Source organism: Desmodus rotundus, chromosome 13 (assembly GCF_022682495.2).
Source record: "Desmodus rotundus isolate HL8 chromosome 13, HLdesRot8A.1, whole genome shotgun sequence".
NCBI lineage: Eukaryota > Metazoa > Chordata > Mammalia > Chiroptera > Phyllostomidae > Desmodus > Desmodus rotundus.
This window is the reverse complement of record NC_071399.1, coordinates 61237653-61264508: the sequence shown is the minus strand read 5'-3', so window position 1 is coordinate 61264508 and position 26856 is coordinate 61237653. Positions and strand designations below refer to the sequence as shown.

Below are 26856 nucleotides of genomic sequence, written 5' to 3'. Positions count from 1 at the left end.
GCTTTTAATTATCAGAAGAGTATCTATCCAGTACATATTGTTTTGTTCAATCACTTTCAAACTCCACAGAAGTCCTACTAATAATGACCAATAAACACTTACACACAAAGCATGGTAAAAATCAGTCTTTCAGTCAATTCACCATTCCAAAAAGCACATTTTTAATTTTAATAGCTCACTAAAAGGAACAATAGTAAATTCTATTATTTAGCACAGAATAAACTAATATATATGAAATAATGCCATTTCATTTAAGTTAAAACTTAATTTTTTTTCAATTATTTTTCTTTTTAAAAACACCTAATTTTCAGACTGTCAATTTTAAGGCACTGAAGCCATCTTGTGGTTGATTTTGGGATTGCCTAAGCTTTGAGCCAGTCACTTCCATTTGAAAAAAATTAAGTCTTTAATCAGTTTCACATGTAAAAAGGCATCTACAATCTGTCAGTCTTAGAACTTATGTGAAAAAAGTAAAACACAGAACTGAAAGCCTTTCTTGTTACAGCTCCACCGTAACGCATAAGGTCATCACGTAGCTGGACTGGGTAACAGATTTTTCATGTTAACCTATATTTTATAATTGATTTCTACACGTTGGTTGGAAGATTAAAACTGAAAATAACTAGAGCAAAATATTAACCTTAAAGAAGAGTATGAAAAATATTAAACAGTTACAAAGAATTATAGTTTTATTTCTTTTTGTGTCATGGCTTTTCCATGACTTTTAGTTTACAAGTCATCGTGTTTCAGGACTTTGTAATGAAAAACTCAGAAAATAAGATGCAAAATGTGGCTTCCCCACCACACATCCCGCCACTCTCAAAATCTTTATGGCCTAAAAACCAATCATAAACTGCCTAGGGGAAAATCTCTCTGGCTTGGAAGCCTAGAGAAAATGTCATCTTCCTACTCTTGCCACTTTTTAAATTTGTCTGAAAACTTTGGATCAAGGTTATGGGAAAAACACAAGAACTGCAAAACAATGTTGAGGAGTGAATGGAAGGAAAGAGAAAAGCACCTGAGCAAAACCATATTAATAATAAAGTTACTTGATCTTTTTGCTCTTCTACTTTCTCCCAAATTAATAAGTGGTAATTAATAGCAATTATGAAGACCAGTTTCAAACTCCGTATGACCATGACCCACTGAAGGCCCGAGACGTGCCTTCGAACAGGAGAGAGGTAATTCAGTGTGTCCAGGGTTAACTGTCTTCTCCGAACTACAGACACACAACCTTCCTTACCTCCTCACATCTATCAGTTCTCCATTCTTCCTTTCCACAGTCACATTCCCTAATGGTGAGAATGGTGTCATCTAAGTCTTATTAATTATAATAAAAAAATACACACCACGTGAGCATTTATTTTTGGCCACTCAGGAGAGGAAGTTTAAAGACTTCTCTCTACACTCTAATCTTCCTCCAAAGAAAGTTATTTTCTGTCCTGGAGATTCTCCAGAACATTGTATGACTCTGAGGTCCAATGAATAAGCTTCCAAAGGGCTTGGAACACACATGGCTGAGGCCTTTTCAAAGCGACCACACAGACTAAGTAAGGCAGCTCCTAACACAGCCTGCTTCTGGCTTCTTAACTCTCTGCTTCTTAAATATTGGGGCAAATGTTCTCCAACCCTCACATTTTCCTCTGGTTTTCTTTCTTAAAAGTTGTAATATCACTGGCAGGCTTGGAACTGGGTAGACATAGTCAGAGCATGGCTTTTGTCCTGCTTTCATTCTATTACCATCAGAACTCACAATAGCTCGAGTAATAGAGTTCTGCACTAGGGTGGGCGCCAAAACCCAGTCAATAATGAAGTGTCCAGTTGCCCTTGGATATCTCTCAGTAACAAGACACCCAAACAAGATAATAAGGATTTATGAGTTCTTACGTCTCCAGGAAAATAACACCGTCCTACACTGCTCACAACCCTCGATCCCTGCCATATGTACATCACTCAGCACATCACTCTTCAATGTCATGAGAGAGATCATGTTTGAATAGTAAGGGGCTAAAATCTAGCAAGATTAAATAACTTGCCAGCAGTCACAAAAACTAATAAGCAAGAGAATCAGGATTTAAGTCTAGCCCAATGATGCTAAAATATGTATCTTTCCAGTATGTTACCAGTCCCTATCATTTATCCTCCCTCTCCACACACTATCTGAAACACATCACGGCCATGCCTCTGCTTCCTGAGACAGCTGGCTCATCTTACATTTTAACTTTTCTACCTACATTAGTTTTTGGAAAGTTAAATTCCAGTATGATCTATTTGGAAGATCACTAGGTAACCCAGCTCAATCAATCATTCATTCATTCATTCTTTCTTTCTTTATTAATATAAAAAGAAAACTAGAAAATAGTATTTTTTATACCAAAATCTGACATGTTCAAGAGGATAGGCAGATTACTTATTCAAACACTGTGCTTATTAAACGTTGCCCTATATCTTATGCACAGATTAAAACAAATGTATTTAACATTTTTTATTTAAAATTTATTTTAAGTAAGAACTACAACATACATAATTTTGTGACTGGAGCCACGTCTTTAAAATGATTCACTCTGCATTAACATAGCAAAATGCTGGTTAATAAGCCTTCCAATAAAGCCACCAAAAAGTGGCTTTTACTGCATTTGTCTTATTTTACAAAGAAGCACAAATAATTCAATTTACATCAAAAATATATTCCTTAAACCACAGGTAGCAAACACAAGGCCCACGGGCCGACTCCACCTTGTTTTATCCGGCCTGGCACCTTGTTTCTACCTGGTGGCAGCACCGAGCTCTCACTTAACTGTTAAGGAGCAGTTACATGTATACAGTCCTAAAATTGCATTCGGCCCTTTGAAGGTAACCGCAAGGCTGATGTGGCCCCCGGTGAAAACGAGTTTGACACCCCTGCCTTAAACATTTGCTTTGGGCTAAAATAGTTATATTTTTGGATAGTGTATGGAGTTTTAACTAAAGGTAAATAAAATGAGTAATCTCGTGAATCAGATTCTAAAATTTCTATTAAATTATTTTTCAAAACATCATCACTAATACTGTGAAGAGAAGCATATTTGCTATTAGAAGTAGGGAGTGAAAGGAAAAATATAGTCAAAGAGGAAGAGCAGAAGGAGGTTATCCAACTCAATTTGTTCCATCTGAAAGGGGCTTTATTTTTCATAACTTCTCATTTTACATATAAAGTCACTTAACATTAAGAACATTTTAAAAGATAAAATTTAGCACAAAAATTTCTACATTCAAAGATTTTTAAGTTGATTTTAGTATTGTTAGCTAAATTCAAAGGAAATCCTAAAAAGACCACGGTGTAAAAGATTTTAAAGGAAAAACTGTTCTGAGAAAGTAGACAGTGCAGAGTAAAAGTCTTATCTTCACCATCCTCATTAAGTTCAGAACAGAGGTGAGTTCTCAGAATCCCTAAAGACACATAAAGAGACAATGGAAAACAATAAATCCAGAAACCTTCCAATTTGTCTTACATAAACCAGTGTAACAATGTGCAGACGCTACTTTGATATTAGTTACTTTTCCTGTAAAGAATATCTGCACTCATAAAACTCATCCAAGATTGCTGCCTCATCTGGGGTCCTATAACTCAGCAATTTTCTAAGTATGCTTCCTGGACAAGCAGAATCAACATCCCATATAAACTTAACCAAAACTACAAATTCTCACGCTCTCTCCCAGTTTAATTAAACTAGAAACCATGGGTGGGAGTGAAGGTGGGGGTGGGAGTGTGCTGTTTTAGCCAAGCCTCAGAGTTATTCTGGTGTACAATGAAGTGTGAGAACTACTACCACAACTAAAAAACACAAAGGAATATAAAGAAACTGGAAAGGACTCTGAGAACAATGAATTTGAAGAAAAAACTTGAGACTGAGAATGAACAAAGGAACCAAGATAAATGGCTTCAGCGAAAATGAAACCTGTGGCAGTGACATTTACAAGTCTTTAAGTATACAAAGAACTACTCCCAAGGGAAGGTAACCAGATGTTCCCCCTTCTGTGAGGGAAGATAAAGACATTAGGGCTTTAAGTTGTAGCATAAGAAATTTAGATTAAAATATAATCAGAGGTTGCTGACACAGTGTTGTTAAACAATAAAATGAACTGCTGAGGAGTTTATAGAAACTCTTCTCTGAGTATCTGTCTCAAAAAACTAGAGTGGATTAGAAACTCTTATGGTTCTAAACAAATACCGTCTACAGCATAAATGAACTAATACTAGCAACGTGAAAAATGTTACATAATAGACCTGTAAAATCATCTAAAATTTAAAATATCTGTGGCACGATAACTATATTTTAAATATATGAGTGTTAAAATAAGAATACTTATTCAAACACAAAACATACATGTATAAAGTATTTATTTAAATCAGGGTTAATGATGTTTCTTAATCATTCAAAAAATAACCAACAGCACACAGACCAACAGCATGTGACCAAAAACATATAAACAATTCTTGGCTCACACAATTTACAGGCATTTTCAAATAAAAAGAAGAAATTAAATAGGAATGAATAAGTTAGAGAGTGATTGTTATCTGAACAGTGTATCCTTCAATTTTAGAAAAATCACTGAAAAAATTGTAACATAAATATATATTTTTACATATATGTAAATGCAAAATGACAGAAATAACTAGATTCATGGCTTTGTCAAATTACTCCTAATATTCTCTTACAACGTTATAAATTAATATTAATAAGTTCAGTAAATAAACATAACAGGCAACTAAAATTAAAAAGTATGAAAAGGTCCTTGTCCTAAGCTCTGATAATATCTGGTAAGTCTCATACGTAAACACGCCATACTTATAATTCTTAAAATAAGAGTCTTAAAAAAATGTTCAGAAGTCATCAAAAGTTTAAAAGTTTAAGTCCTAATAATTTTCTAAGTGTATAGGAAATAACTTTAAAAATGACTCTGTGGCCTGTTTGCCTCCAAAATACTTTGCAGTTGCACTTTCTATTGACAAAAAAATAATTCCAGTAATTTGGTGTATATTAATATTTGTTGCAGTTAACATAATTTAAGAATTTAACATTGTTCTTTACCTTTTCTACTTTTCCACCATTGATGTCACTGGGGAGGAATTTCTTGCCAATTGTTCTCAAGTCTGTCTAAAATAAAAATATTATTATTAAAATATAATTATAAAGAAAAACTAATCTAAATTTAATCCCAATCACATACAAAAGATAAAATTACTTAAAGTTTATGGAGCAAAATTTAAATAAATGTCTTTTAGCTGATTATGTGATCTACATACACAATCAATCTTTTCAAATAGCACAGACCCACACAGGTGTTATTTAAAGTGTACCAGCAGGCTGAACATTAATATAGAGATAGCCTTAATTCTGGTCATACCGCTTTAGGTAGCCTTTTCATTACTAAATATTCTCAACTGAATTCTAAAACTTTATTTTATGTAAACTACAGCCTTACTACAAAAGGAATGTCACAATCCAAAACCAAATTAATTCATAAAAAGCATACATTCTCAATAATTGAATCCTATGTAAGCTTGATATGCAAAGACATGAAAACACATTACTCTATAGGCTAACATAACAAAGCTATACGCCATGCAAATATCCCAGGGAAGAATTCCACTGCAACAACAAGTAATTATAGTGAGAGTTGCCCTTAGTAAAAACATTATTTAATTTGCTTAAGCAAATTATAAAAATTGAAGTTGGCAAACAAATAACTAACCACATGAAAATGCAGAAATACATATTACTCAGAAAACTCAAATGCAAAACACAAAAAGGGAAAACTTAAGGAAGGCCTAACAAAGAGTTATCACATTTCTGACATTAAACCAGAACTTCAGTTACAGTCTTCATAAAAAGCAGGACTTTTCAGGGTTCCTGGTTTCTTTAGGAAGTAAAAAGTAAAGGAATGGCAAGAAATTAGTTCACAGGAAAACTGTCAATACTCATGAAAAATGGCTAATTATTTAAGCTAAGATACTATTTTAGAAACTGAGTGTAAGGTTAGATTAATAAATTTGTATTATTTTGCCATTCCTTAAAATATAGCAAACAGTAGCTCTTCGCTGCCTTAAGAGCAAAATAAAATAGACGTGGAGTGCCTTTAATCACATAAATTATAAGGGAGAAATTTATGTTAGACTTAAGGAGAAAACATTAGATGATTAAAATTATTATAATATAAAAGGAATACACATAGAGAAGTAGGATAGTCTTAACTATCTGTTATTGAACACCTATAATAATAGAATATTAATTTATTTGAAATATCTGTATGTGATAAGCTTAAGTCTATGTCATACAATGCCTACAGATCTTTCCAGTCTTTTACTACTGTGATTCATAATTTATTTCTCAATATAATGCAGGAATCACTCCTCCACTGAAACCCACCAAGTGAACTGCCAGGCAAACTAAGCCCCCAAATCCACAAATTTGTGTTTTTGGCTTACCCTTTTTGCAGCCTCCATCCAATAACAGAGTGAAAGAATTATAAACCATACTTCAAATCATAGTCTTTTCACTTTGAAAATACTGAGTGTCATATGGGGACAAAACAGTTTCTTATACTACTCTTCCCTGTAATAGGATTGTTTTGAAGATTAAATGTTAAGTCATGAGAAGCACTTGGCACAATGACTTGCAAAGAACAAGCATTTAATTCATGTTAGCTATCATGTTTACTTTAGTGAATATAAAACATGTACATTTCATCATCCAAAAATGCATAACCATTAAGTCAATAATATAACTAACAGTTCATAAAAGCATAGGCATTATTTGAAGTCACTGAAAATGCTGAAACATTTAAATACATGTAAGAAACTGAATACATACAAATTTTGTGATACATCATTGTTCCTCATTTCTGGTTTTTATCAATAATTATGAACTAAACCAAATGAAAATGAGGCATTGAAATAAAGCAGAAATGAGCATTAGACTAAAATGTGATTCACTGCAAACTGTCATTAACTAATATGATCCTGGCTACTGTCAAAGATTTTCTAAATCTGCCCTGGCTGGTGTGCTCAGTGGACTGACTACCGGACTGTGAAGCAAAGGGCCACCTGTTCCATTCCTAGACAGGACACATGCCTGGGATGCGGGCCAGGTCCCCAGTAGGGGGCAGATGAGGGGCAACCAGACATTGATGTTTCTCTCCCTCTCTTTCTCTCTCCCCTCCCCTCTGTCTAAAAATAAATAAAATCTTTAAAAATTTTTTTTTCTAAATCCAGTTCATTTATTCCTCTATAAAATGGGAGATTGGAGGGAGGAATCACCAACTCTATCTCACAAAGTTGTTGTCAGGCTCAAAAGAGACAACATACTCCAAGTTTAAATAATTTTTTAAATGTCATGTATACATGTAGTTAATGTTATTTCATTGCTCTTTTAGCAAAATGAAAATGACCTACCAAATCTTTAAACATACTAAGTTCAAAGTCAATTTATAATACTACGAGACAATTTCATGATTCAGATGCCATTATATCAGGATCACTAGTACACACAGATACAAAAATACACTGATACTGAACATAAAAAATTATGTAAGAGAAAAATTTATCTTTTAAATACACATGCATATGTGCACACACAAAAGATTCCTACTTATTCAAGTTTAAGTTCAACAAAATGCTTATTTGGCAAGTTATTTTATATGATATAAAACCTTTTTAAAAATCTAAGTTTTACTAATACATAGTATTCAGTAATGTAAGACTGGGCTAGCACGTCATTTTTTTAATGAATAATTCATGTATTTGAAACCAAAACTACATGTTGGATTTCCATGCCACTTCCTAATATTCTTACTCCACAGTCTACAATGTAAGAAACTGTATTGTAGAGGGCAGTCTAGAATTTTGTTGCATGTAGACAGCAAGTACCTTCACGAGCAGTCCAAAGAAAGCCTTCGCTACTAGCCCATAGCGGACTTCCCTGGGCAGAAACACTGTACACCTTACTGCATTATGCATTGCTGGTGAAAGGAACCAGCTCAGTGTGCCCCCCGCAAGAGAAAGGGAACATAGAAAGCTTGTGCATGGATTATTATTCCCATATGTAATAAATTAGATACATTAAGAATCAATAATGCAAGTCTTTCTTAACTAGTGATCAACAATCATTCAAAAGTTGAAAAAAATTCAACAGAAATACTATACATCAGGGGTCCTTAACCTCCCTCCTCGTTGTCCATGGACACTGTGCCATTACTGCCTGAGCTCCCCCTCCTGTCTTCCCCGGCGCCCCACTCCAGTCCATGAAAAAATTGTCTTCCACAAAACCGGTCCCTGGTGCCAAAAAGGTTGGGGACTGTTGCTATAAGTGACAAACTTATAAAGTTTTTTAAAGGTGACAAACTTGAAAAGTACATTATTTGCTGTTGACTTCATCTTGATTAAAAGTTTTTTTTTTCCTGTTATATGGTATGATAACTTAGGTTGGAGTATTCAACTATATATTTCAGAGAAAGTTATAGAGACTACTTAATTCATTAAAATAAGGTCCTCATCCACTTCTCATGTGCATAGGGCAAATACTTCATCTTGACCTGTTTTATTTGAATTTCACACCCAATTATAAACACTTCATTGCTATTTACCTAAGTAAATAAATAAGAAAAATAAAGAACAACAGAATATTGTCACAAACATCTTTCTTATCTTTAGGACTTTTTAAATAAACAAAAATAGAGTTCTTTACATTTTTGAAAGTAGAATTCACTACTATGAGTGCAAGTTGAAGAAAATAAAAGTGACTAGGGAGTATTTCCATTTGTAGTCATGGATAGCCTGCATACTTTCTAACTAATGCTTACCTAAAAGAAATCTTAGTCTTGTGTTAAAAAGTTAGCTCAGAAATACACAAACAAAAAAGACCTTATTAGTCTTATTGATAAAATTCAAAGAAGCTGATAAATGAGATTTCAAAATAAATTGTATCCGTTTAAATCCATTTCATTATATAAGTATACATTTAAGTAATTTGAAAAGAAAAGGTTATATGCAGTTATACACATATTTATTTACATTTTAAATGTTATCAGTTGCTGCCATTTCTGCTTTAGGTTATACCTGTTTTGCAGTAATATGATGATTATGTCAGACAGTAATTCTCTTATGAACTTAATTATGTGTCATAATAGCTATTCAGACGGGTAGAAGAAGAAAGACTGGAAAGAAATACATATCAAAACATTAACAGTAATTATAAGTACCTTAAATTTTCTTATTTTCTGTTTTATGAAGTCTTCTTTAATATGTGTTACTTTTACCAACAGCAAATATTATTTTGAAATAATAAATACAATTGTCAAAAAGCTATAACTTGAATTCCTATGTTAATGAAGTAGCAACTTGTTTTAATAAATATGATCAGTTTTTACTGCTATTATACAGATAATATAAATGCTATGAAATTATATAACTGAACACTGGGTTAAAAAAAATAAGTTTTAATTACGTGCTTCCCCTTTTCATTGGATGCCATGTAATAGATATTAAAAGAAACATATATTTCTAGTAATTTGCTGATATGAGATTAGCAATTTCAATAAACATCACTGTTAACTTAAAATGGACACTAAAAAAGAAGTATTTATTATTCCATATTATTCATAAAACCCAATTTATCCTATAAAACATTTTTCAAGAATATAGCTTTCAGATTAAAAATGTTAATAAATAAAACCTACATTGAGAGCAATCAGGATGATGTCATTTACATTGACTTTGTCAGGAGAACTTGTGCAAGCTTCTATACCTTCATTTGAAAGATACCTGTTGAAATAAAATAAATGGCTTAGTATTTTCTAAAATCAAAATTAACCAAAATTATTTTTTTAAGTTCAACATGCAATTTTGTTCTCTACTCTGAAATGTTTCTACAAACACTAGGGAAGGAGTCCTGGATATTCCCTGATTATTTGCTATGTCTGATAGAACAGAATGGACAGCGCATTATTTTTCCTCTTTTGTATCCTTAAAAGGATATTGTGTTAACACACCTAAAACATCAATATACTTCTAAAGGACTGTATAAGCTACTCTTTACTATTACACAAGTATAATATCTGACTTAAACATTTGGTAATACAGTAAACTCTTGGAGATTGAGACGCACTATAAAAACAGAGCTAAAACAACATAGCTTTAAACTTAGTCCAACAGAAATTTCCTCTGTGCTACTTTCTCACGTTATCTTCTCAAGTCCCCTTTCTTAACCACAATGTTCCCCCAAATCCTTCAATTGACTGCAAGTAGCATAAATATAGGCAACTCTTTACCTTATAACTTTTACTCTTCCTGTATCTTCTCAGCTTACTCATCATTATATTGCCCATTGTTCTCTTAACCAGTCCAAACTAACCATACATCTGTCACAGGTAATAATTAATTCAAGATTACTGAATCCGAGGGAGGGGGTATCATCTCTAACCCATTCACTTATGCCCAACATAGCCATTTTGAAATTCTTTGACAAATTCTACAATTAAGGTTTCAACCTCCAAAAAGTTCCTCTATAAAAATGTGCACTAGTATCTGACATGTTCTGTAATAATTATCAACTCCTTTAACCAAAGGGCTGGTGGTAGCTAGCACTGCCACTGCCGGCATTCTCCCATCAGACAGACGGAGCAGTACCAGGCTGACAGCTAGCTCAAGTTCATTCCAGAGGGCCAGCAGTTCCACCGTCAACCCCCAACAATAGTCAACCCCCAACATTAGACCGATGCTAAGACACTTGTCAACTAAACTCTACTTGGAGGCAGCAACCAAAGGTCTTGTGCCTTATGAAACAGAATGAATGAGTTCTCTAAAGTAAAAAGAGCAAGAGAATAGAAATGTAAATTAACGAGTATAAAGGAACGACAGGAGATTAAAGTTGATAAGCCTATGAACATAATCAAGGACATAAAGTCAGGAAAGGATACATGTAAATCAAAGAAAGAATGTATTTAACAAAATTACATACTATTAAAAGTTTAAGACCATGGAAGGCTAAACTATAAGGATGAATGCAAGCAAGTGGGTTAAAGAGAAAAAAATACATACAAGTGTTAAATATATAGATGAGTCTGTAATGAATGGGAGGCAGTTATAATAGAACATAAGAGACCATGAAATACAAATGTTTGCAGTCAGCATAGATTGTTAAAACATACTCTAATTCAAAATTGCTAAGTAAATTTCCTTATTATCCTGTTAATTTTGCACTGTTCATAGCCATTGACTGTATGTCTCGTTATCTTATAAATTCAGTTCTACAAATATTAATAAAGTCCTTTTTTATGTGAAAAATATTATGATTCAGTAATAAGATTAGTAAAATAAGGACAATGAAGCACCTGCCTTTAAGGAGCTTAATGTCTCAAAAACAGCACAACACAATACATAAGCAGCTATCATACAAAGCCAAAATAATTATGAACAAAATATTAAAGCCCTGGCCACACAGCTTAGTTGGCTAGAGCACCGTCCCATACACGCAAAAGGTCTCAGATTCAATCCCTGGTCAGAGCACATACCTAGGTTGTGTGTTTGATCCCCCGCTGGGGTATGTGTGGGAGGCAACCAATCCCTGTTTCCCTCTCATATCGATATTTCTCTCTCTCTCTCCTTTCTCTCTCCCTTCCCTCTCTCTCTCAAATCAATAAATATATTCTCAGGTGAAGATTTTTAAAAAGTCCTTACAGGGGCTCAAAGTGGCTGTGGGATGGGAAAGAATACATAAAAGGGAATGGTATGAACAAAAACATAGAAGTAAAAAAGTGGGGAGCACATTCTAGAGATAATAAGCTGGAACATTCTGTGTGGGAAATGGGGAAGAAATGAGAGACAAGTATAGGCTGAGGCTGATTTTAGAAATCATCAGTACACAACAGAATATAGGTGATATATTAAATACTAATTGAGTTATTACAAAAATGCAACTTTTAAAATTCCTACACAATGGGAAAATAACATAGAATCACTAACAAAATACTTTGCTTTCTAAAAAGGCAACTCTTTAGCATTAAAAGATTATAGGATGTCAGATGAACTGGAATAGATCGTTAAAATAATCAAATTTCACCTCTTCTATTTTACAGCTACGTAAAAGGTCCAAAGTTGTTCATTAAACTTGCCCCAAAATAAAAACATAAGTGATGTGAAGCAAAACCAAGAATGTCTTCTGACTCTCAGTTCAGTAGTTTTTTCATTACAACAGACCATTTTTAAATTTACTTTTATTATTATTTTTTACTTTATTTTTTTATTGCTTCCACTTTTACAGATTCCTATTTCCCCCACCCTCACCTCCCCTTCCCTCTGGCCATCATCACAGTTTTTATTTACAACACACCACTTTTATTTATCAATAACTAATGCTAATATTAGAAAAATGAGCTTCTCATAAACATAAGCCAGCATCTATACAAATCAGTTTCCTAATCAACCAGACACTTCACCAACACATACACAAAAGCACAACTAGGCAACTTCATAGTGAGCCCCAAAATATATTTTAAAAGAATAGGTCTAGTTTCATAGTAAAAGATCAGGGAACTGATACTAAAAATTAGAAATTCAAAAATTGTTATAACAATAAAAATACCAATCTCTGTGAAATATAAAAAGGGAAAATCTAAAAATATTCTCAAGGCAGCAACCATAAGGGGGTCGAAGGAAATTTGACTATCCATGTAGCTCAGTCTCAATTTGCAGGTTTTACAAGTCTCCCTTACTCATCCTTAATGTTTTGAAAACTCAAAGGACTTGAGCCTTACAGCTTTACTCCATCAGCATCAAGAATCAAGAGAACCACTGACAGCTCTCCCACTAATATTGATGATCCTTCTGTATCTACTGCGCTATTTTCATAGAAGGACTGAATCTAAATTAACCATAACTTAGATTTACAAAAAATTATTTTGTTTTTGCAAACATTTAAAACTCCAATGTTATTAATGAATAAAACGAGTGATAAAAGTAAGTCAAATGCCCAAATTGGCTTCAAAATGCACCACAGTAGCACAGAAGCTGCAAGAACAAAATGACACAACATTCACCAGCCTTAATGAGGTCATTGAGAAGGAAAGGAACAGAAAACTGGAGCAGATCTGACCCCAGGTGCCATCTTTAAACTTATAAAACTCAAGGGCATGGACCCTAAAGAAGAAATGAACCCCAGAGGGCTTTTGCTTACTAAAACAGTCAGCAAAACATACTGGCTTTTCCCTCTCTAGTGGAGAGTTTGAAAAATTAACGTTATAAAACCACTCACTATTATTAGGAACTAAAAATACATCAGAATACAATTTATTCACAAGCAGGACCTGAAAGGGCTAAATTTCTGTATTATACAGAATAGACTAACATTTATCACTAATTTTACCTTCAAATAATGGCATTTAAAATCACAATTTAATAAGTACTCAAGTTTTTAAAGTAAGATTTTAGAAAGTACTTCCTTTTTCATAGAGGTTAAAATTCTGTCTTACTCAGAATCACTAAATTTGTAATCCTAAACAACTCTTTTTACTTCAGAAGTAAAAGCTTTAAAATTAATCATTATCCACCAATTTAAGGGAGAGGAGATTCCCTATTGCAAATAATGAGTGCATGTTCCATAAGAAGGATCACATAGCCTAAGTGCCACTACCAGAACGCCTGTTCAGAAGTCACATGGGCATGTAAACCAGACGTCCAAACTTTAGTTCAAGAATCTCAACTGACACAAAACTGTGATGAAAACAAATACTATCATTTGAATCTCATTTATTTGGTCCAGATGGTGGATCATCATTACCACCTCTTACCATCAGCAAGAGAAAAGAGAGCCAATTTTCCTTTTACCCACCCCTCTAAGAGCAGGTAAAATATTGAGTCTTACATAATGAGGAGGATCAAGACAAAATGAAGAATACCGTATTTTTCAGACAATAAGACAAACCATGAGATGCACCTAGGTTTTAGAGGAGGAAAATAGGGGGAAAAAAAACGCTCCACCGCCACCCCACCCCAGAGAGCCAGGTAAGCTGCATTTGGACTATAAGATGCACCCCTATTTGCCTCCCAAATTTGGGGGGGGGAGTGAGTCTTACAGTCCGAAAAATACAGTACATGGCCCATCTAAAGGCAGCAGCCATAATTCAGCTCCATATGACTGTAGGACAGGTAAAGCAACTACTGTCAGATCTTTTCATCTTTTCAGGTAGTGTGGTTTTTTTGATTTTTTTTGTAAAGTGATGTACAAGCCTGGATGTGGCACACACACTTTGTACTTACTAATCATATTTGTTTATTAAATGTATCTGATTGTTTGCTCTGGTATATTTCCAAGTTGTCTTTGACACCAGGGTTGTGCCATTAAATATCTCTCAAATGATATAATATTCGTAGCTGACCTTCTTTGCAAGCAAAAGAGGAAAAGAACTATGTCTTCAGGTCACTCCATATGATTCTTGGAGAACAGTGAACATTAATTGTGCATGTAAAAAATGTTCTTAACAAAGTCACCTACATCAGACTAAAAGGTGTCGAATCATTTAGTTTGGCCTAAATATTTTATGAACTAGAAATATATAGATTTCACCCTTATCTCAGACTTCTTGATATAGATAGATGAGAGAGAGAGATTGCTCTAATTGACTAGAAACACTAAAAAGCAGACTCTAAAGTTTTATGCTCCCCCCACCTCCACCACCCAAGCAATGGTGCCCATTCAAGTCTGCACTGAGACCTGAATCCCTAAAACAATCAAAGACAGAAAAAGAAATCTATTACTGCATATACAAATTAGGCTGATGACAACTGAGAATTTAAAATGCCAATGGAAAAAAAAAGTGACAACATTCTTCCCAAAGGGATAGTGACTCAATCAAAAAATGAAGACAGTATCTGGACAACGACTGGTACGTGGTAGTCTTAACGGTGTCTGAATAAAACACAAACCAAAGGGTCTCCTGGTTTTGGGGTGTCTGATCTTTACATGATTATTTGCTACCACATTGAGATTATTGGCCCACATATATTATCTAAATACCAACATGAGAATTTAATAAATGAATTCCTCCTTAAACACAAAGAAAATAAAGATAACCAACTCCCAATTACCCAAGTTGATATGGGGACAGGAGATAACAAAACATAACACATAATCAAAAACTCGCTTATATCAAAAGGTATCTTTAATCTTAGCAAATATGAAAGTTGACAACCTACTGCAAATTCCCAAGACATTAAAAAAATGTTTTAATTACCTGAATAATTCACCCTCCCTATCCTGTTCCCATTCCCACAGTGTAAGTGGATTTTAATAAACCTGCCCCCAAATTCAGTTTTGCTATTATTCTCAGACCCAGCCACAGATACTGAAATAACTTGCTAATTTCCTCCTCTAGAGGGAAAGAAAGTGGCTTATAAATTTCTATTAATGAATACAATTTAGGAAAATACAATATTAAGCCATTTTAACAAGATTAGTAAGGTAACAAGGCTACTAAGATTTGGACAAAAAATCTGCTTCTAATAACTTAGTACAGATAAAATCAATATATGCATTACAGTTTATAGATACATTAGAAGTCAAAGAAATCACCAAGAATATAAATTGGTATCCCAGCAATAAGGTGAACGAATCCATTCAATTCCACGCCTAAATCTCTATTAAGCAAAGCAAATAGGAGGATCAGAATTCTACTAAAACTAATTGAGAAGGGAGGAATATAACACACAAATGGCGAAATATGAAAAAAGAGGTCTTTCATTTCATTTCCCTTAACAACTAAATACTTCTCCTATCGGTACCGTTTTCTTTCCTTCTTTAGGCGAAGTGGCCACCTACAGAATACCAAAATGAATACCACAATCTGTATTCCAACAATTAAAACTGAGATCTGAATCAACTCCAGCTTAAAATTTAATTTTCTCCACGACTTATATATGAATGAATCATATGAATAAAACTATGTATTATTTAAAGTATCACTAAGTAAAACCACATTCAGCATTGATCTTAAACTGTTTTCAATAAATGACTTATTCAAAACTAAATTCTTTTAAAATGCATTATTCAGTTTTGATTTTTTATAATTTTTGCATGAACAAATGTATATTATTTCCGTTACTTAGCTAACCCATATTAAATTTTTCCCACACACATATACTTACACACACACCATAAAATTTATCTAAATTTCTTCTACACTACGTTTTCACATTATATTAAAAAAATAAAAAAACACCAACAGCAAAGAAATCATTAAAATCCTAACATTTCAGAAGCAAACATTTCACAAAATTAATATGCATAAAAACTAAAAGGATGAATATGCAAAAAATAAAAGTTTTTACTTAGTACTACAGAAACATTATTTTTTCGAAATAAGCAGCTTCTAGAGATGTGAAGATTTATGCATTGCCTTGGTATACGTCATGATTCACATTCACAGGACTCAAACTTCAACATTTCAGTGGCCAGTCAAAATGGTTTTGGCCTAACATTAATGACTGAAAGATGGAAATTAGGAAAAGTACTAGGGAAAGACCCTTTGTAAAGTTATACCAAATATAAAATATTTTAAATTGTTTAAATTCCAAAAAATTGAAACTTGTATTTCTTTTGTTTAGTGCTTCCTTTAAAATGCTGGGTTATCAGCCAATTCTAAAGGATGTACTACATGAAAACACCACTAGATGGCAACCTTGCTTCGCGAGTAAAATATGCTTCCACTGCTATTTGGAAGCTAAGAAGACTTCAAAGGTGTACTAAACTAGCTTTAAAATAAAGGGTTCTAACATTTATTGTTTGTTGGTGGTGTTGGGAAGTAGAGACAGCAAAGAAAATAAAATAGGTGATTTTAGTGTTAGAATTTGTTTTTGCTATAAAGATCACTCAGTGTTTAAAAAAAGTCATTTAGTAAGCATTCAAGACATACCTCCTCACAAGAAAAAAAATTTTGAAGTATATCAAAAGACAACTTTCTCTCCTATTTTCTCCTACATTAATTCTTTGGATATGGAGACTTATAAAAGTACACATAATTTATTAGAGACTAATGTTTATTTGCAGTGAAATAACTACAGAGTATTTTCAGCATTATTCATTAGTTGCTTTTTTCTCTGATATCAACATAAAGAAGCATGACAATTTTAAGATAATAACTATAAGAAGATAGGTGGCATTAAATTACAACTTCTATTTGTGATTCATTTTCAGGTATTAAAAAAATTTTCCCATACAGAAACCGACCCATGAAGACATTATCCCTAGAATATTTATTTGGTAAAAAAAATTATAACAGCAGAGCAAATATTTGTAAATTCCTTTGAAATTCCATAATTGAGATATTACAAAGTATAGTGGCAATGGGCACCTATCTATGTTGTTATTCATTTTTGTAAGCCATACCTTCAGATAAACTTAAAATTATAAAACGAAGGCCTAGGTATTTTTACTTTCATTGGAGGTTATAATTTATGTCCTAGTCTAGTTCAACATTTTCATAGTTTATTACAGAAGCAGAGCTGAGGTTATTTTTTAATAACTCAAATTGCAAAATGTAAGCTTATTTGGTATCTCGGTCATCTCTCCCGCAGCACAAAGGTGACAGCTGTAAAGCCACACAGCAGGCGGAGAGGCTCACTCAGACCTGACGCCCTGCACACTGACCACCGCAGCACAGCACGGGTACCTGCAGAGTCCAGGCCGAAGACCTCTCAGGGTCAACCCCAGGGGACCCACATACTCAGTTAGAAGTTTACTTAAGAAATGCTATTTAAAATATGTAAATAGCATAACAAAAATTAGAACGTATTTTTATAAATAGCTTGGAGACTGTCATCTGATCTGCACTATTAAGAATAAATGAGACAGCTGAAGTACTTACTTATAGCATGTGTCTGGTAAAAAGTAGATGCTAAATAAATACTAGTTTTATTCCTTCTTACACCTTGGTGTTTATTCTGCAAAATATTTTCAAAACATAATGATACTCAAAGAGGTCTTCTAGGTTTCAAAAGAAAGCCAAAGAATGAAATTTGCTTGACAATAAAGGGTATTTCCCTAAAGGCTACAGCTAATAGTCAAAAGTGTGCATGCATCATTACAGGAAGACTGAACTACTTATTTCTAACCCACCAACAATAATTGCCTGAAATTCACTGAGAACTGAAGGAAAAATTCCAACAAGGTTTAAAAAATGTTATTACTTAATTTGTTCAAATCCTCCAATTTTAAAAGATGGCTGAATATACATAGTTTTTAACAATAAGAAAATAAATTATTCCATGAGGATATGCAACTGTTTCTGCCCCAAACAATTTCAATGGAGAACACACCGCCATCATTTTTGCCTAGTCTACCATTTATATCAACATTTAAAATAATGTTAAGAAACAGCTGGTAAGTAAATTTTTAAATTCTACAGCACAGAGAGTTATAATTGTAATATTTAATTTTAAATTAGACATTCTATACTTGATTCTAATTTAAACTAATGCCATTCATTCAAAACTTAAAAAAGAAAATCTACTTCAATTATCATAGCCAATTATATCGAATACTTACTTGTTTCTAGTGTAATCATATATTGTACCATCTAATAGCGTAAAAATTCTCAATAAATTAAAAAGAAGTGAAAATGAGGTCTAAAAATCAAATAAGAGTAGTCATTTAAATATGCTACCAAATTAAATAAAGAAAGAAAGAAATGTTCTTTCTAGGAGTGAAATAGTCTCATATATATCTTAGACAAAAAATATGAACACTTCTCATTTTCATTTCTTTAAACTGCATCTTAAATACAAAATGCTTGTCATTAATTACATTTTTAAAACTGAAATACTCTAAATAAATGTTAAGGTTTTAATTTTTTAGCTTAGAACACCTAATTTAAAATTATACCCATACTGTTACCAATGGTCTGTCAGTCAGAGGCCAGGAGGTCTCCACCCATTGGCCAGATGGTGGCAGGGGGAGGCTCTTAAACTGAGCTGACAAAAAGCCCTTCTCCCTTAACCCCTCCAGTACAAGACTGGGCTAAGACTAGGAAAAGGCAGATACGTGACCCATAGAGGTCAAAATGGCACAGGGGAAGCTGCTGGACATAAAAGGCCTGTCAGTCTAGCCTCAGGATTGGGTGGGAGGTGGACCCACCCAAAGTGCATGAAAATCTGGGAGGTTGACTTGTCATTTAGAGAAAGCACCTGATCTGTCCTGAAGGAACCAAGAAATGCTCTCTTGCTCTGTGTTCTGGCTCAGGGCCTGCACTCGCAAGGTGTTTTTGCCTGTTCTCTCCACCAGCCACACGGCCTCAGAAGCCACATGGCCCTTGGCCTCCAGGAGGGAGTCAGTGTCTGTGTCTGTGTCTGTGTCTGTCTGTCTGTCTCTCTCTCTCTCTCTCTCTCTCTCTCCTCTCCCCACTCCTGCCCCACTGCAGCTGTCTCTTGGCAGTGCACGACCATGCAGCCATAGCAGCCACATTCCCACGGCCTTCTGGGGGGAGCCTGAAATGGGCAGCAGCTAGAAACAAGCTAAGCTACCTGGATAACCACTTAGCAGCAGCCTGTAGACTCCAAAGGATGGTACTTTAAAATGGAGCAGGAACTCTGGGCACTGGCTTTTGTTTCGATCTTGCTGAGGACACTTGGACTGTCCGGGTTTTGCAGAAGAGATGAGCTTTGAGACAGGGAGTCTGCCATTCTCCCAAATTGTGCAGCATCTGAATAAAACCTCTTTCCTTATTCACCTGTCTCAGGAGTTTGGCTTTTGTGGCAGCAGGCACACAAACCCCCCTTTTTTGGTAACAATACCACTCTGTAGGGGTACTCAAATGTCCTAATCTCTGGAACCTGTGAGTTACTTTATTTGGAAAAGTGGTCTTAACAGACTAAATTAAGTTAAGAATCCAGCTAGGCCCTAAATCCAATGACAATTATCCTTATAAGAGAGAGGTACACAGAGATAGTCCATGTAGAGATGAAGGCAGATATTAGAGTCATAAGATCTCAAACCAAGGAATGCCAGAAACCACCAGAACTATAAGAGGCAAGTAACTGATTCTCCCCTGGCCCTTCCGGAGGAAGCACAACTCTGCACAACCTTCACCTCAGACTTCTGGCCTCCAGAACTGAGAGAGTACATTTCTGTTCTTTTAAGCCACCCAGTTTGTGGTAATTTGTGACAGCATCCACAGAAAATAAACACACCTATTAAGAATTTAAGTAATTATTTATAAAGTACTGATCATTTAAATAAAAAACAATTTTTGAAAGGTCATCTTTAGATTAGAATCTACAAAAAAAGAACACTTTCTATTCAATTTAAATGACTTGATTCATTAACTCTTCCTGAATGCATCCTCCCAGTGAATTTGTTTGGTGTGTTTAGGCTATAAATAATAAAACACAAACTGTTCAGATGTATAATTAAAACTTGACAGTGGTCCTTCCCCAATTCTTCTTCTAAAAAATAAGAGTATTAGCAATCTTAGGTATATCCTTGTGATATATACATACACATAGGTAGGAGTGGAATTTGGAAGGAAATATATTTATGAAAATAGACTCATTTTACCCTTAAGTATTTAGGGGTAAAAGAGGCATGATATAAGCAAGTTACTCTCAATGGTTCAGAAAAAAATTATGAATATACAGAGAGAGAACAAAAAGGGAGGGGGAGAAAAAGGGTAAGAATAAAAAAGCAAATCTGGTAAAATGTTAACAAGTGGTGAATTAAGATGAAAGGTATATACAGAAGTTCTTTGTACTATTCTTGCAATTTTCTTTAAGTTTGAAATTATTTCAGAATGTTACAAAAAAAGTAAAAAATAGACTCATTTTGTACAAAATATTCTGCAATAGATGTTTTCATTTAAGAATACATGTTGGCCAACTTCTATGTCAAACATATATACTGGGTGGGGCAAAAGTAGATTTACAGTTGTTTGTATGGAAAATATAATAATTAATAAAATAATACAAAAATAAACTGTTTCAGGTAATCACAATGTAACCTACTTTTGCACCACCCTATGTATGTTCGAATGAGGAAAAAGAACTTTAAACTCTAAAATTATAAATTACTTTGTGCTTTTGGATAATTGAAATGTTTTAATAAAATAATTATTTTAAGTAATGACTTATTTTAAGAAATTTTAATTGATAAATAAATATCCCTAAAGAGCTTTACAATTAACAAAACACTTTCAATGGCTGATTAGGATTTCAGATAAATGGCACCATCCCTTCCTACCCTCTCTCAGAGTCATGTGTTGAAGTTTACATATTTGATTCCTGTGATTCCCATACCTATTAGATGTGTGTGTATGTATCATCCCCATTTAAAAAGAGAGAAGTCAGTATGTGATCTCTAAGGTACCAGTCCTGGGTATGATTAAGACCCTAATGGGTACATTACAATACCCTTAAACTGTCTATCCCACCCCCCCTTCAGAAAATAACTAAACATCAGGGCAAAATACAAAAAGCCACTAAAGCTACTGGAGAATGAGCAGAAAACACTGGTGGGGAATACATGCTCACTTGGATAATACAGGGAGCTACTAGTAACTTCTGGTCCCTGGGGCTTTTTGCCTAGGAAAAAATGCAGTCCAAATGGTGGACATAGCAGCAAGTTACAGAAGGACATAGCCACAATCTTTCTGATTTGTGGAAGAGTGAAGGGAAGTGGAGAAACCAGGAGTACTGAAGTGTATGGGGGAATCCTATAAAGAAATGACCCTCAAGGAGGATCCCCAAACTGTCTATCCACAAGGTATATGTCTGGGTTGGTTCAGTCCCTGGTCGGAGTTGTGTGCAAGAGGCAACCAAGTGCTACTTCTCTCTCACATTGATGTTTCTCTCCCTCCCTTTCTCCCTCCCTTCTCTTCTCTCTCAAAATAAACAAAATCTTAAAAAATACATAATGTACTACTTCATGTAAAATGTACTTTGTGTAAAATGTACTATTTCATGTAAAATAAATCTTTATTCTGTGTGTATTCCATGCTGTCAATTCTATTTTATTTTATTTTTTAAAGATTTTATTTATTTATTTTTAGAGAAAGAGGAAGGAGAGATAAAGAAAGGGAGAGAAACATCAATGTGTGGTTGCCTCTTGCATGCCCCCTACTGGGGACCTGGCCCGCAACCCAGGCATGTGCTCTGACTGGGAACTGAACCAGTGACCCTTTGCTTTGCAGGCCTGCACTCAGTCCACTGAGCTACACCAGACAGGGCTGTTCAGGTAGTTTTAAATAAGGACTCAAACCTTCTTACTTCATATGTCAAAAAATCTGACACTTCATTGCCAATGGACATAGATACAATATACAAATATAGATTCTAGTGTTTGTAATGGCAATCGTATATCAATTAGGTTACAAAAATTTGGCCTTTCACAGGGCAAAAGCATGAACAAAAAAAAATATCTTTATGTCTCCTTAAAGGTAATTAGGTCTCCTGAATTTTCTTCTCCCCCTCTCAGGAAAATAATATTTGGGAAATTATTTGACACAAGATAATGCAAAGTTAAAAAAAGTTCAGACCCACCTTCAAGAAATTGAAGGTCCAGTGAACTGGTAGACATGGAAACAAGAAGCTAGAATGAAAAGATGTAAAACTGTTCTAACGTACCCTGTGTGAGTTAAGACGCAGTAGGCAATTAAGTCTGCATAGGAAAACCAGAGCAGGCCCTTAGGAGGAAATGGTATGAAGGGCTGAGGTTTGAAAGAACACAACCCTGCAACCAGGACACCAAAGTGTAATCCCCAGTTTTCCTTCTCATTGGCAACCAAACTATCAGTCATTTCTGTGAATGACAAACCTTGCAAGGTTGTAAAAAGTTCAGAGCTATGAAATAGGTATGCAAATTGTAGTAGTCAAAGGCATATTCTATGTCCAAACTGTAGCATCAGTAATATATTCTATAACTGCAATGTTAAACTGGTATTATAAAGTCTGTAAAAGAATTACAAAGTCCATAAAAAGTAAGAAAGGTATCATTTATCAATTTTATACCTTTCTCAACTAGAAGTTTTTCTATTTGACATTTATGGAATTTCTTATACCTTTTGTCTTACTAAAGGAATACCTCACTTATTAATACAAGTCTAAGGCACATGATTATTATTTTACAAATTCTAGCAGATTTCCATTTGCCAAAACAACCAGTCTCAAGACCAAGTAAGCTTGACCATATAGCATATTGCTCTTTAAGAAAGTTACAAGACAAGCTTAAATAAGATGAAGAATGCTCTAAGGAGTCCTACAATAAACAATCTGTTTTCTATTTTTTAAAATATACAGTTAATTAGACAAGGGAGCCTACATTTCCACTTAACACGTGCAAAATATATTTTATATTAGTATTTTACTATTTGAAAATTTAACACTATTTTTAAGTAGCCCAAAAAGCCTCAAAAGAGTAATGTTAAATTTTACTAAATCACAAATTTGAAGAACATCTGCTGAACGGCTGCTTTGTGGGAGTGAGTCACAGAAGAGCTTATCCAAACACTGGATATCCAAATCCCAATGCAGCTTTTCCGTACTCTACTATAGCCTTCACAAAGAAGTCAAGCCATCTCCTTCACCAAGATCAAATTTCTAATCCAGCGATTTTCAACCTTTTTCATCTCATGGCACATATAAACTAACTGCTAAAATATTGTGGCACACTAAAAAATATATTTTTTGCAGATCTGAGAAAAAATAGGTATAATTTTGATTCATGCACACTGGATGGTTATTGTTGTGTTGGCTGTTGTCATTTTTTAAATTTGACAATCTGAGGGAAACAAGGTCAGTGCCCTTGACTAAACAGGTATTGCATGTTTTAAAAATTCTTACAGCACACCAGTTGAAAATCGCTGGCATAATCTAACCCTATAATACAAGAAGAACATGCTATAAGCACTATGGCTATTTCCCTATATTGTAAAATGCCAGAATTAAGTAACATTTTGTATAAATTAGGAAACACAGGACTGAACTCAGGATATCTCAGAGTAATAATAACCAAGGCTAATGCTCCTTAACTGTGTACTAGACACTAGCCTACGTACTTCCTGTACATTAACTTACAACTTTATGAGGTAGGTACTATTATTATGCATTTTACAGATGAGGCACCTCAGGCACAAAGTCCTTAATTAACTTGCTCAGGGACATAGCTTGCAAATGACAGAGCTAGCATGCTAACTTCAGGGGTCTACTTCCAGTTTATACTCAGTAACCACATTTAAACACAGAGTAAAAGGATGCTCAGAATCTGAAACCTGGATTTTGTCCTAACAGTGTGACCTGAGATGATTAAAAAAAAAACAAAACACCTCACATTTCTGTGCTTCAGCTTCCAAAATAAAATTTGACCTGGAAGAAACGATCTTTAATGTTCCATCTGAGTCTGAGTCATTACAGACTTCATAATATGCAGTTATCTTTCCAGGCTTGCTGGTCCTTTTTCTCAGTTTCTTCAGCCATTTCCTTGAAAGCATCTCATCATGCCACTGTGAAACTTGAATTTGAACACAATATTGGGATGACATTGAGAGCAGCTTTGTTTTTACAAAATAATCCTTTTCTCAGACCTCTCCCTTTACTTTAACTACCATGTGGGTCAACCAGGGAAGTTTTGGGCTGCATACAATAGAAAACCAGACAGGAAGGAAGCAATATTGGAGGCTGAGAAACTGATTAGGAGGCTACTACATCAATCCAAATCAGAGATAACGATGGCCTGGATTGAGGCAATGAGAAGGAGGGTATAAATAAGCAGGAACAGGCAAGAGGCATTGAGAGATGAAAATCTACAGTACCTGGGGACTCAAGGGTAGAGAGGGCAAGTGAGGATGGATCCTGAGACATTAGGGAGGGGCAGTTTGGGGGAAAGATGACAAATTCAGATTAGGGCCAGCCTGATGTGCTATGCCCGCAAGACTGCCAAGTGAAGATGTCCTGTGGGCTGCTGATGCTCAGGAGAGTTGTGTGTCATCACTGTGCCCTCAAAAAGAAGTGCCCTTAAATCACACTTAAGTTATCAACTACTCCCAAACCATGCACTCACCTGTACACTTTCTTTTACATTTCCCCTTCCTCACCCCACCAAAAAATTCCTATTCATTCCTCAAGATGCAGCTCAAAAGTCTCCTCTGTTGCCTTCCTTCATTCAGGATCAGGCTTCAACTGAACGTTTTTCTCAGTCACTATTTATCACTTTATTTGGTTACTTGTATAAACGACCTGTCCTATCCACTTCAGAGTTTCTTTAGGTAAGAACAAATTGAATACATTTTGTGAAAGGACGTAAGTAATGAAATAATTTTTAAAATGAACTAATTGATTTCTTTGGGCCTCTGTTTATTATTTGCAAAATTAAGATAACAATGCCTTCCTCAATGAGTTAAGATTGAACTATAAGTATCATAACATATATAAAGTGTTTATTCCAATGCCTGACACACAGAGGGGACCTGAGGAGAATTTAACAAATAAGCATCGAAAAATAAGTGAAATTAAGCCTGCAAGAAAGTCTGGGAAAGTATCTTTCATTCAGCTTGCCTCTCTTTGTGGGCAAATTCCAAAACGTTAGGGCCTGTCCTAGAGCATACCCATCATTAATTCCTTTATTCAGAGTGGAACTCAGACATCCTTGTCGCTTCTGTGTTTCACTCATTTGACAGTCTGGGAGACGGTCTTCCCATCTTATGGAAATTCAGGTCGGGGCTTTTGCTGTCACTGGGGTAAAATTTTTTGAAATTTTATTTTTATTTATTTTTTAGAGAGAAGGGAAGGGAAGGAAAGAGGGGAGAGAAACATCACATGAGAGAAACATTGATCAGTTGCCTCTGTACATGCCCAGATCAGGGACCAAACACATCACCCAGGCATGTGCCCTGACAGAAAATTGAACCCACAACCTTTTGGTTTACGGAAGGACACTCCAACCAACTGAGCCACACCTGCCAGGGCAAAACTGTTCAAATGTCTATTTTTAGTAGAGTGGAGTATGGAGAGAGGGTGGGATTATATATGAAACAAAAGAGGGGGAGCGGGGGGAGAGGAGTAAGATGGGGAAATAAGCAAAGAAAAAAATGGTCAACATTCTCTCAACCTCCACTGATCAAGGGCATATACTCAAACTCTGGAAACCAGGTATTTTCCCACATTTAAAAAAAGAGAGAAGAAAAAGGAGGAAAAGGAGGAGGGGGGAGGGACAAGAGGGGTTGAAGGGTAGGATTTAAAGAGAAACAGGGCTTTGCTTTAGAGAAACCAAATGATCTCTTTGTTTAGAACCAAGATAGCAAGTATGGATACTGGGTACCAGAGAAAATAAGGCCCTCTAATTCTAGCATTTACAGAACCTAGAGTAAGTTATTAAATAATCCACTTGGACACTCCAAAGCAAAGCCTTTCAGTTTAGAAGTCCCTCCCTGGGAGTTTTTCTCCTGGCTAATTCTAAAATGTGAATTAATGACCAAATACCATGGATAACTGGGGAAACAATTACAACATGAAACAGATACCAGGAATAACAAACAAAAAAAATAAAAATGGCACTAGAGGAAACAAATAATTCAGAAGTGGAGAGATCTCAATTCCCTGAGACATAATCAAGAGATCAAAGAAAAACAGAGTGCCATGAATAATATTAAAGCATCCATAAAAGAAGAGCATGATATTATGAAAAATATTAATAAAGAAAAAAGAGGGTTCCTAGAAATTAAAAATAATAACCAAAATTAAAAACCCAATACTAAGTTCGGAAAATGTCAAGAAATCTCTCTCAGGAAAAAAAAAAAAGAAAAATACATATATAGGTATGTATTTATACATATGTATATATGTGA

At 34.6% G+C, this 26856-nt stretch overlaps 1 protein-coding gene across 5 annotated transcripts in view; it reads right to left on the bottom strand.

Moving 5' to 3' along the window:
* The window catches only part of TDRD3 (tudor domain containing 3), a 158954-nt gene that overhangs the window by 95622 nt on the left and 36476 nt on the right, over positions 1–26856 (bottom strand). For all 5 annotated transcript variants that reach the window (XM_053916421.1, XM_053916416.2, XM_053916418.1 and 2 more), the window contains exons 2-3: positions 9718–9802; positions 5073–5138 (exon numbers count right to left, since the gene is read on the bottom strand). Coding sequence is in view for 3 of the 5 variants with exons in the window: in XM_053916416.2 (XP_053772391.1) it covers positions 5073–5138; positions 9718–9802 (151 nt within the window). In the remaining 2 variants the exon portion in view is untranslated. The remainder of the gene's footprint in view (positions 1–5072; positions 5139–9717; positions 9803–26856) is intronic.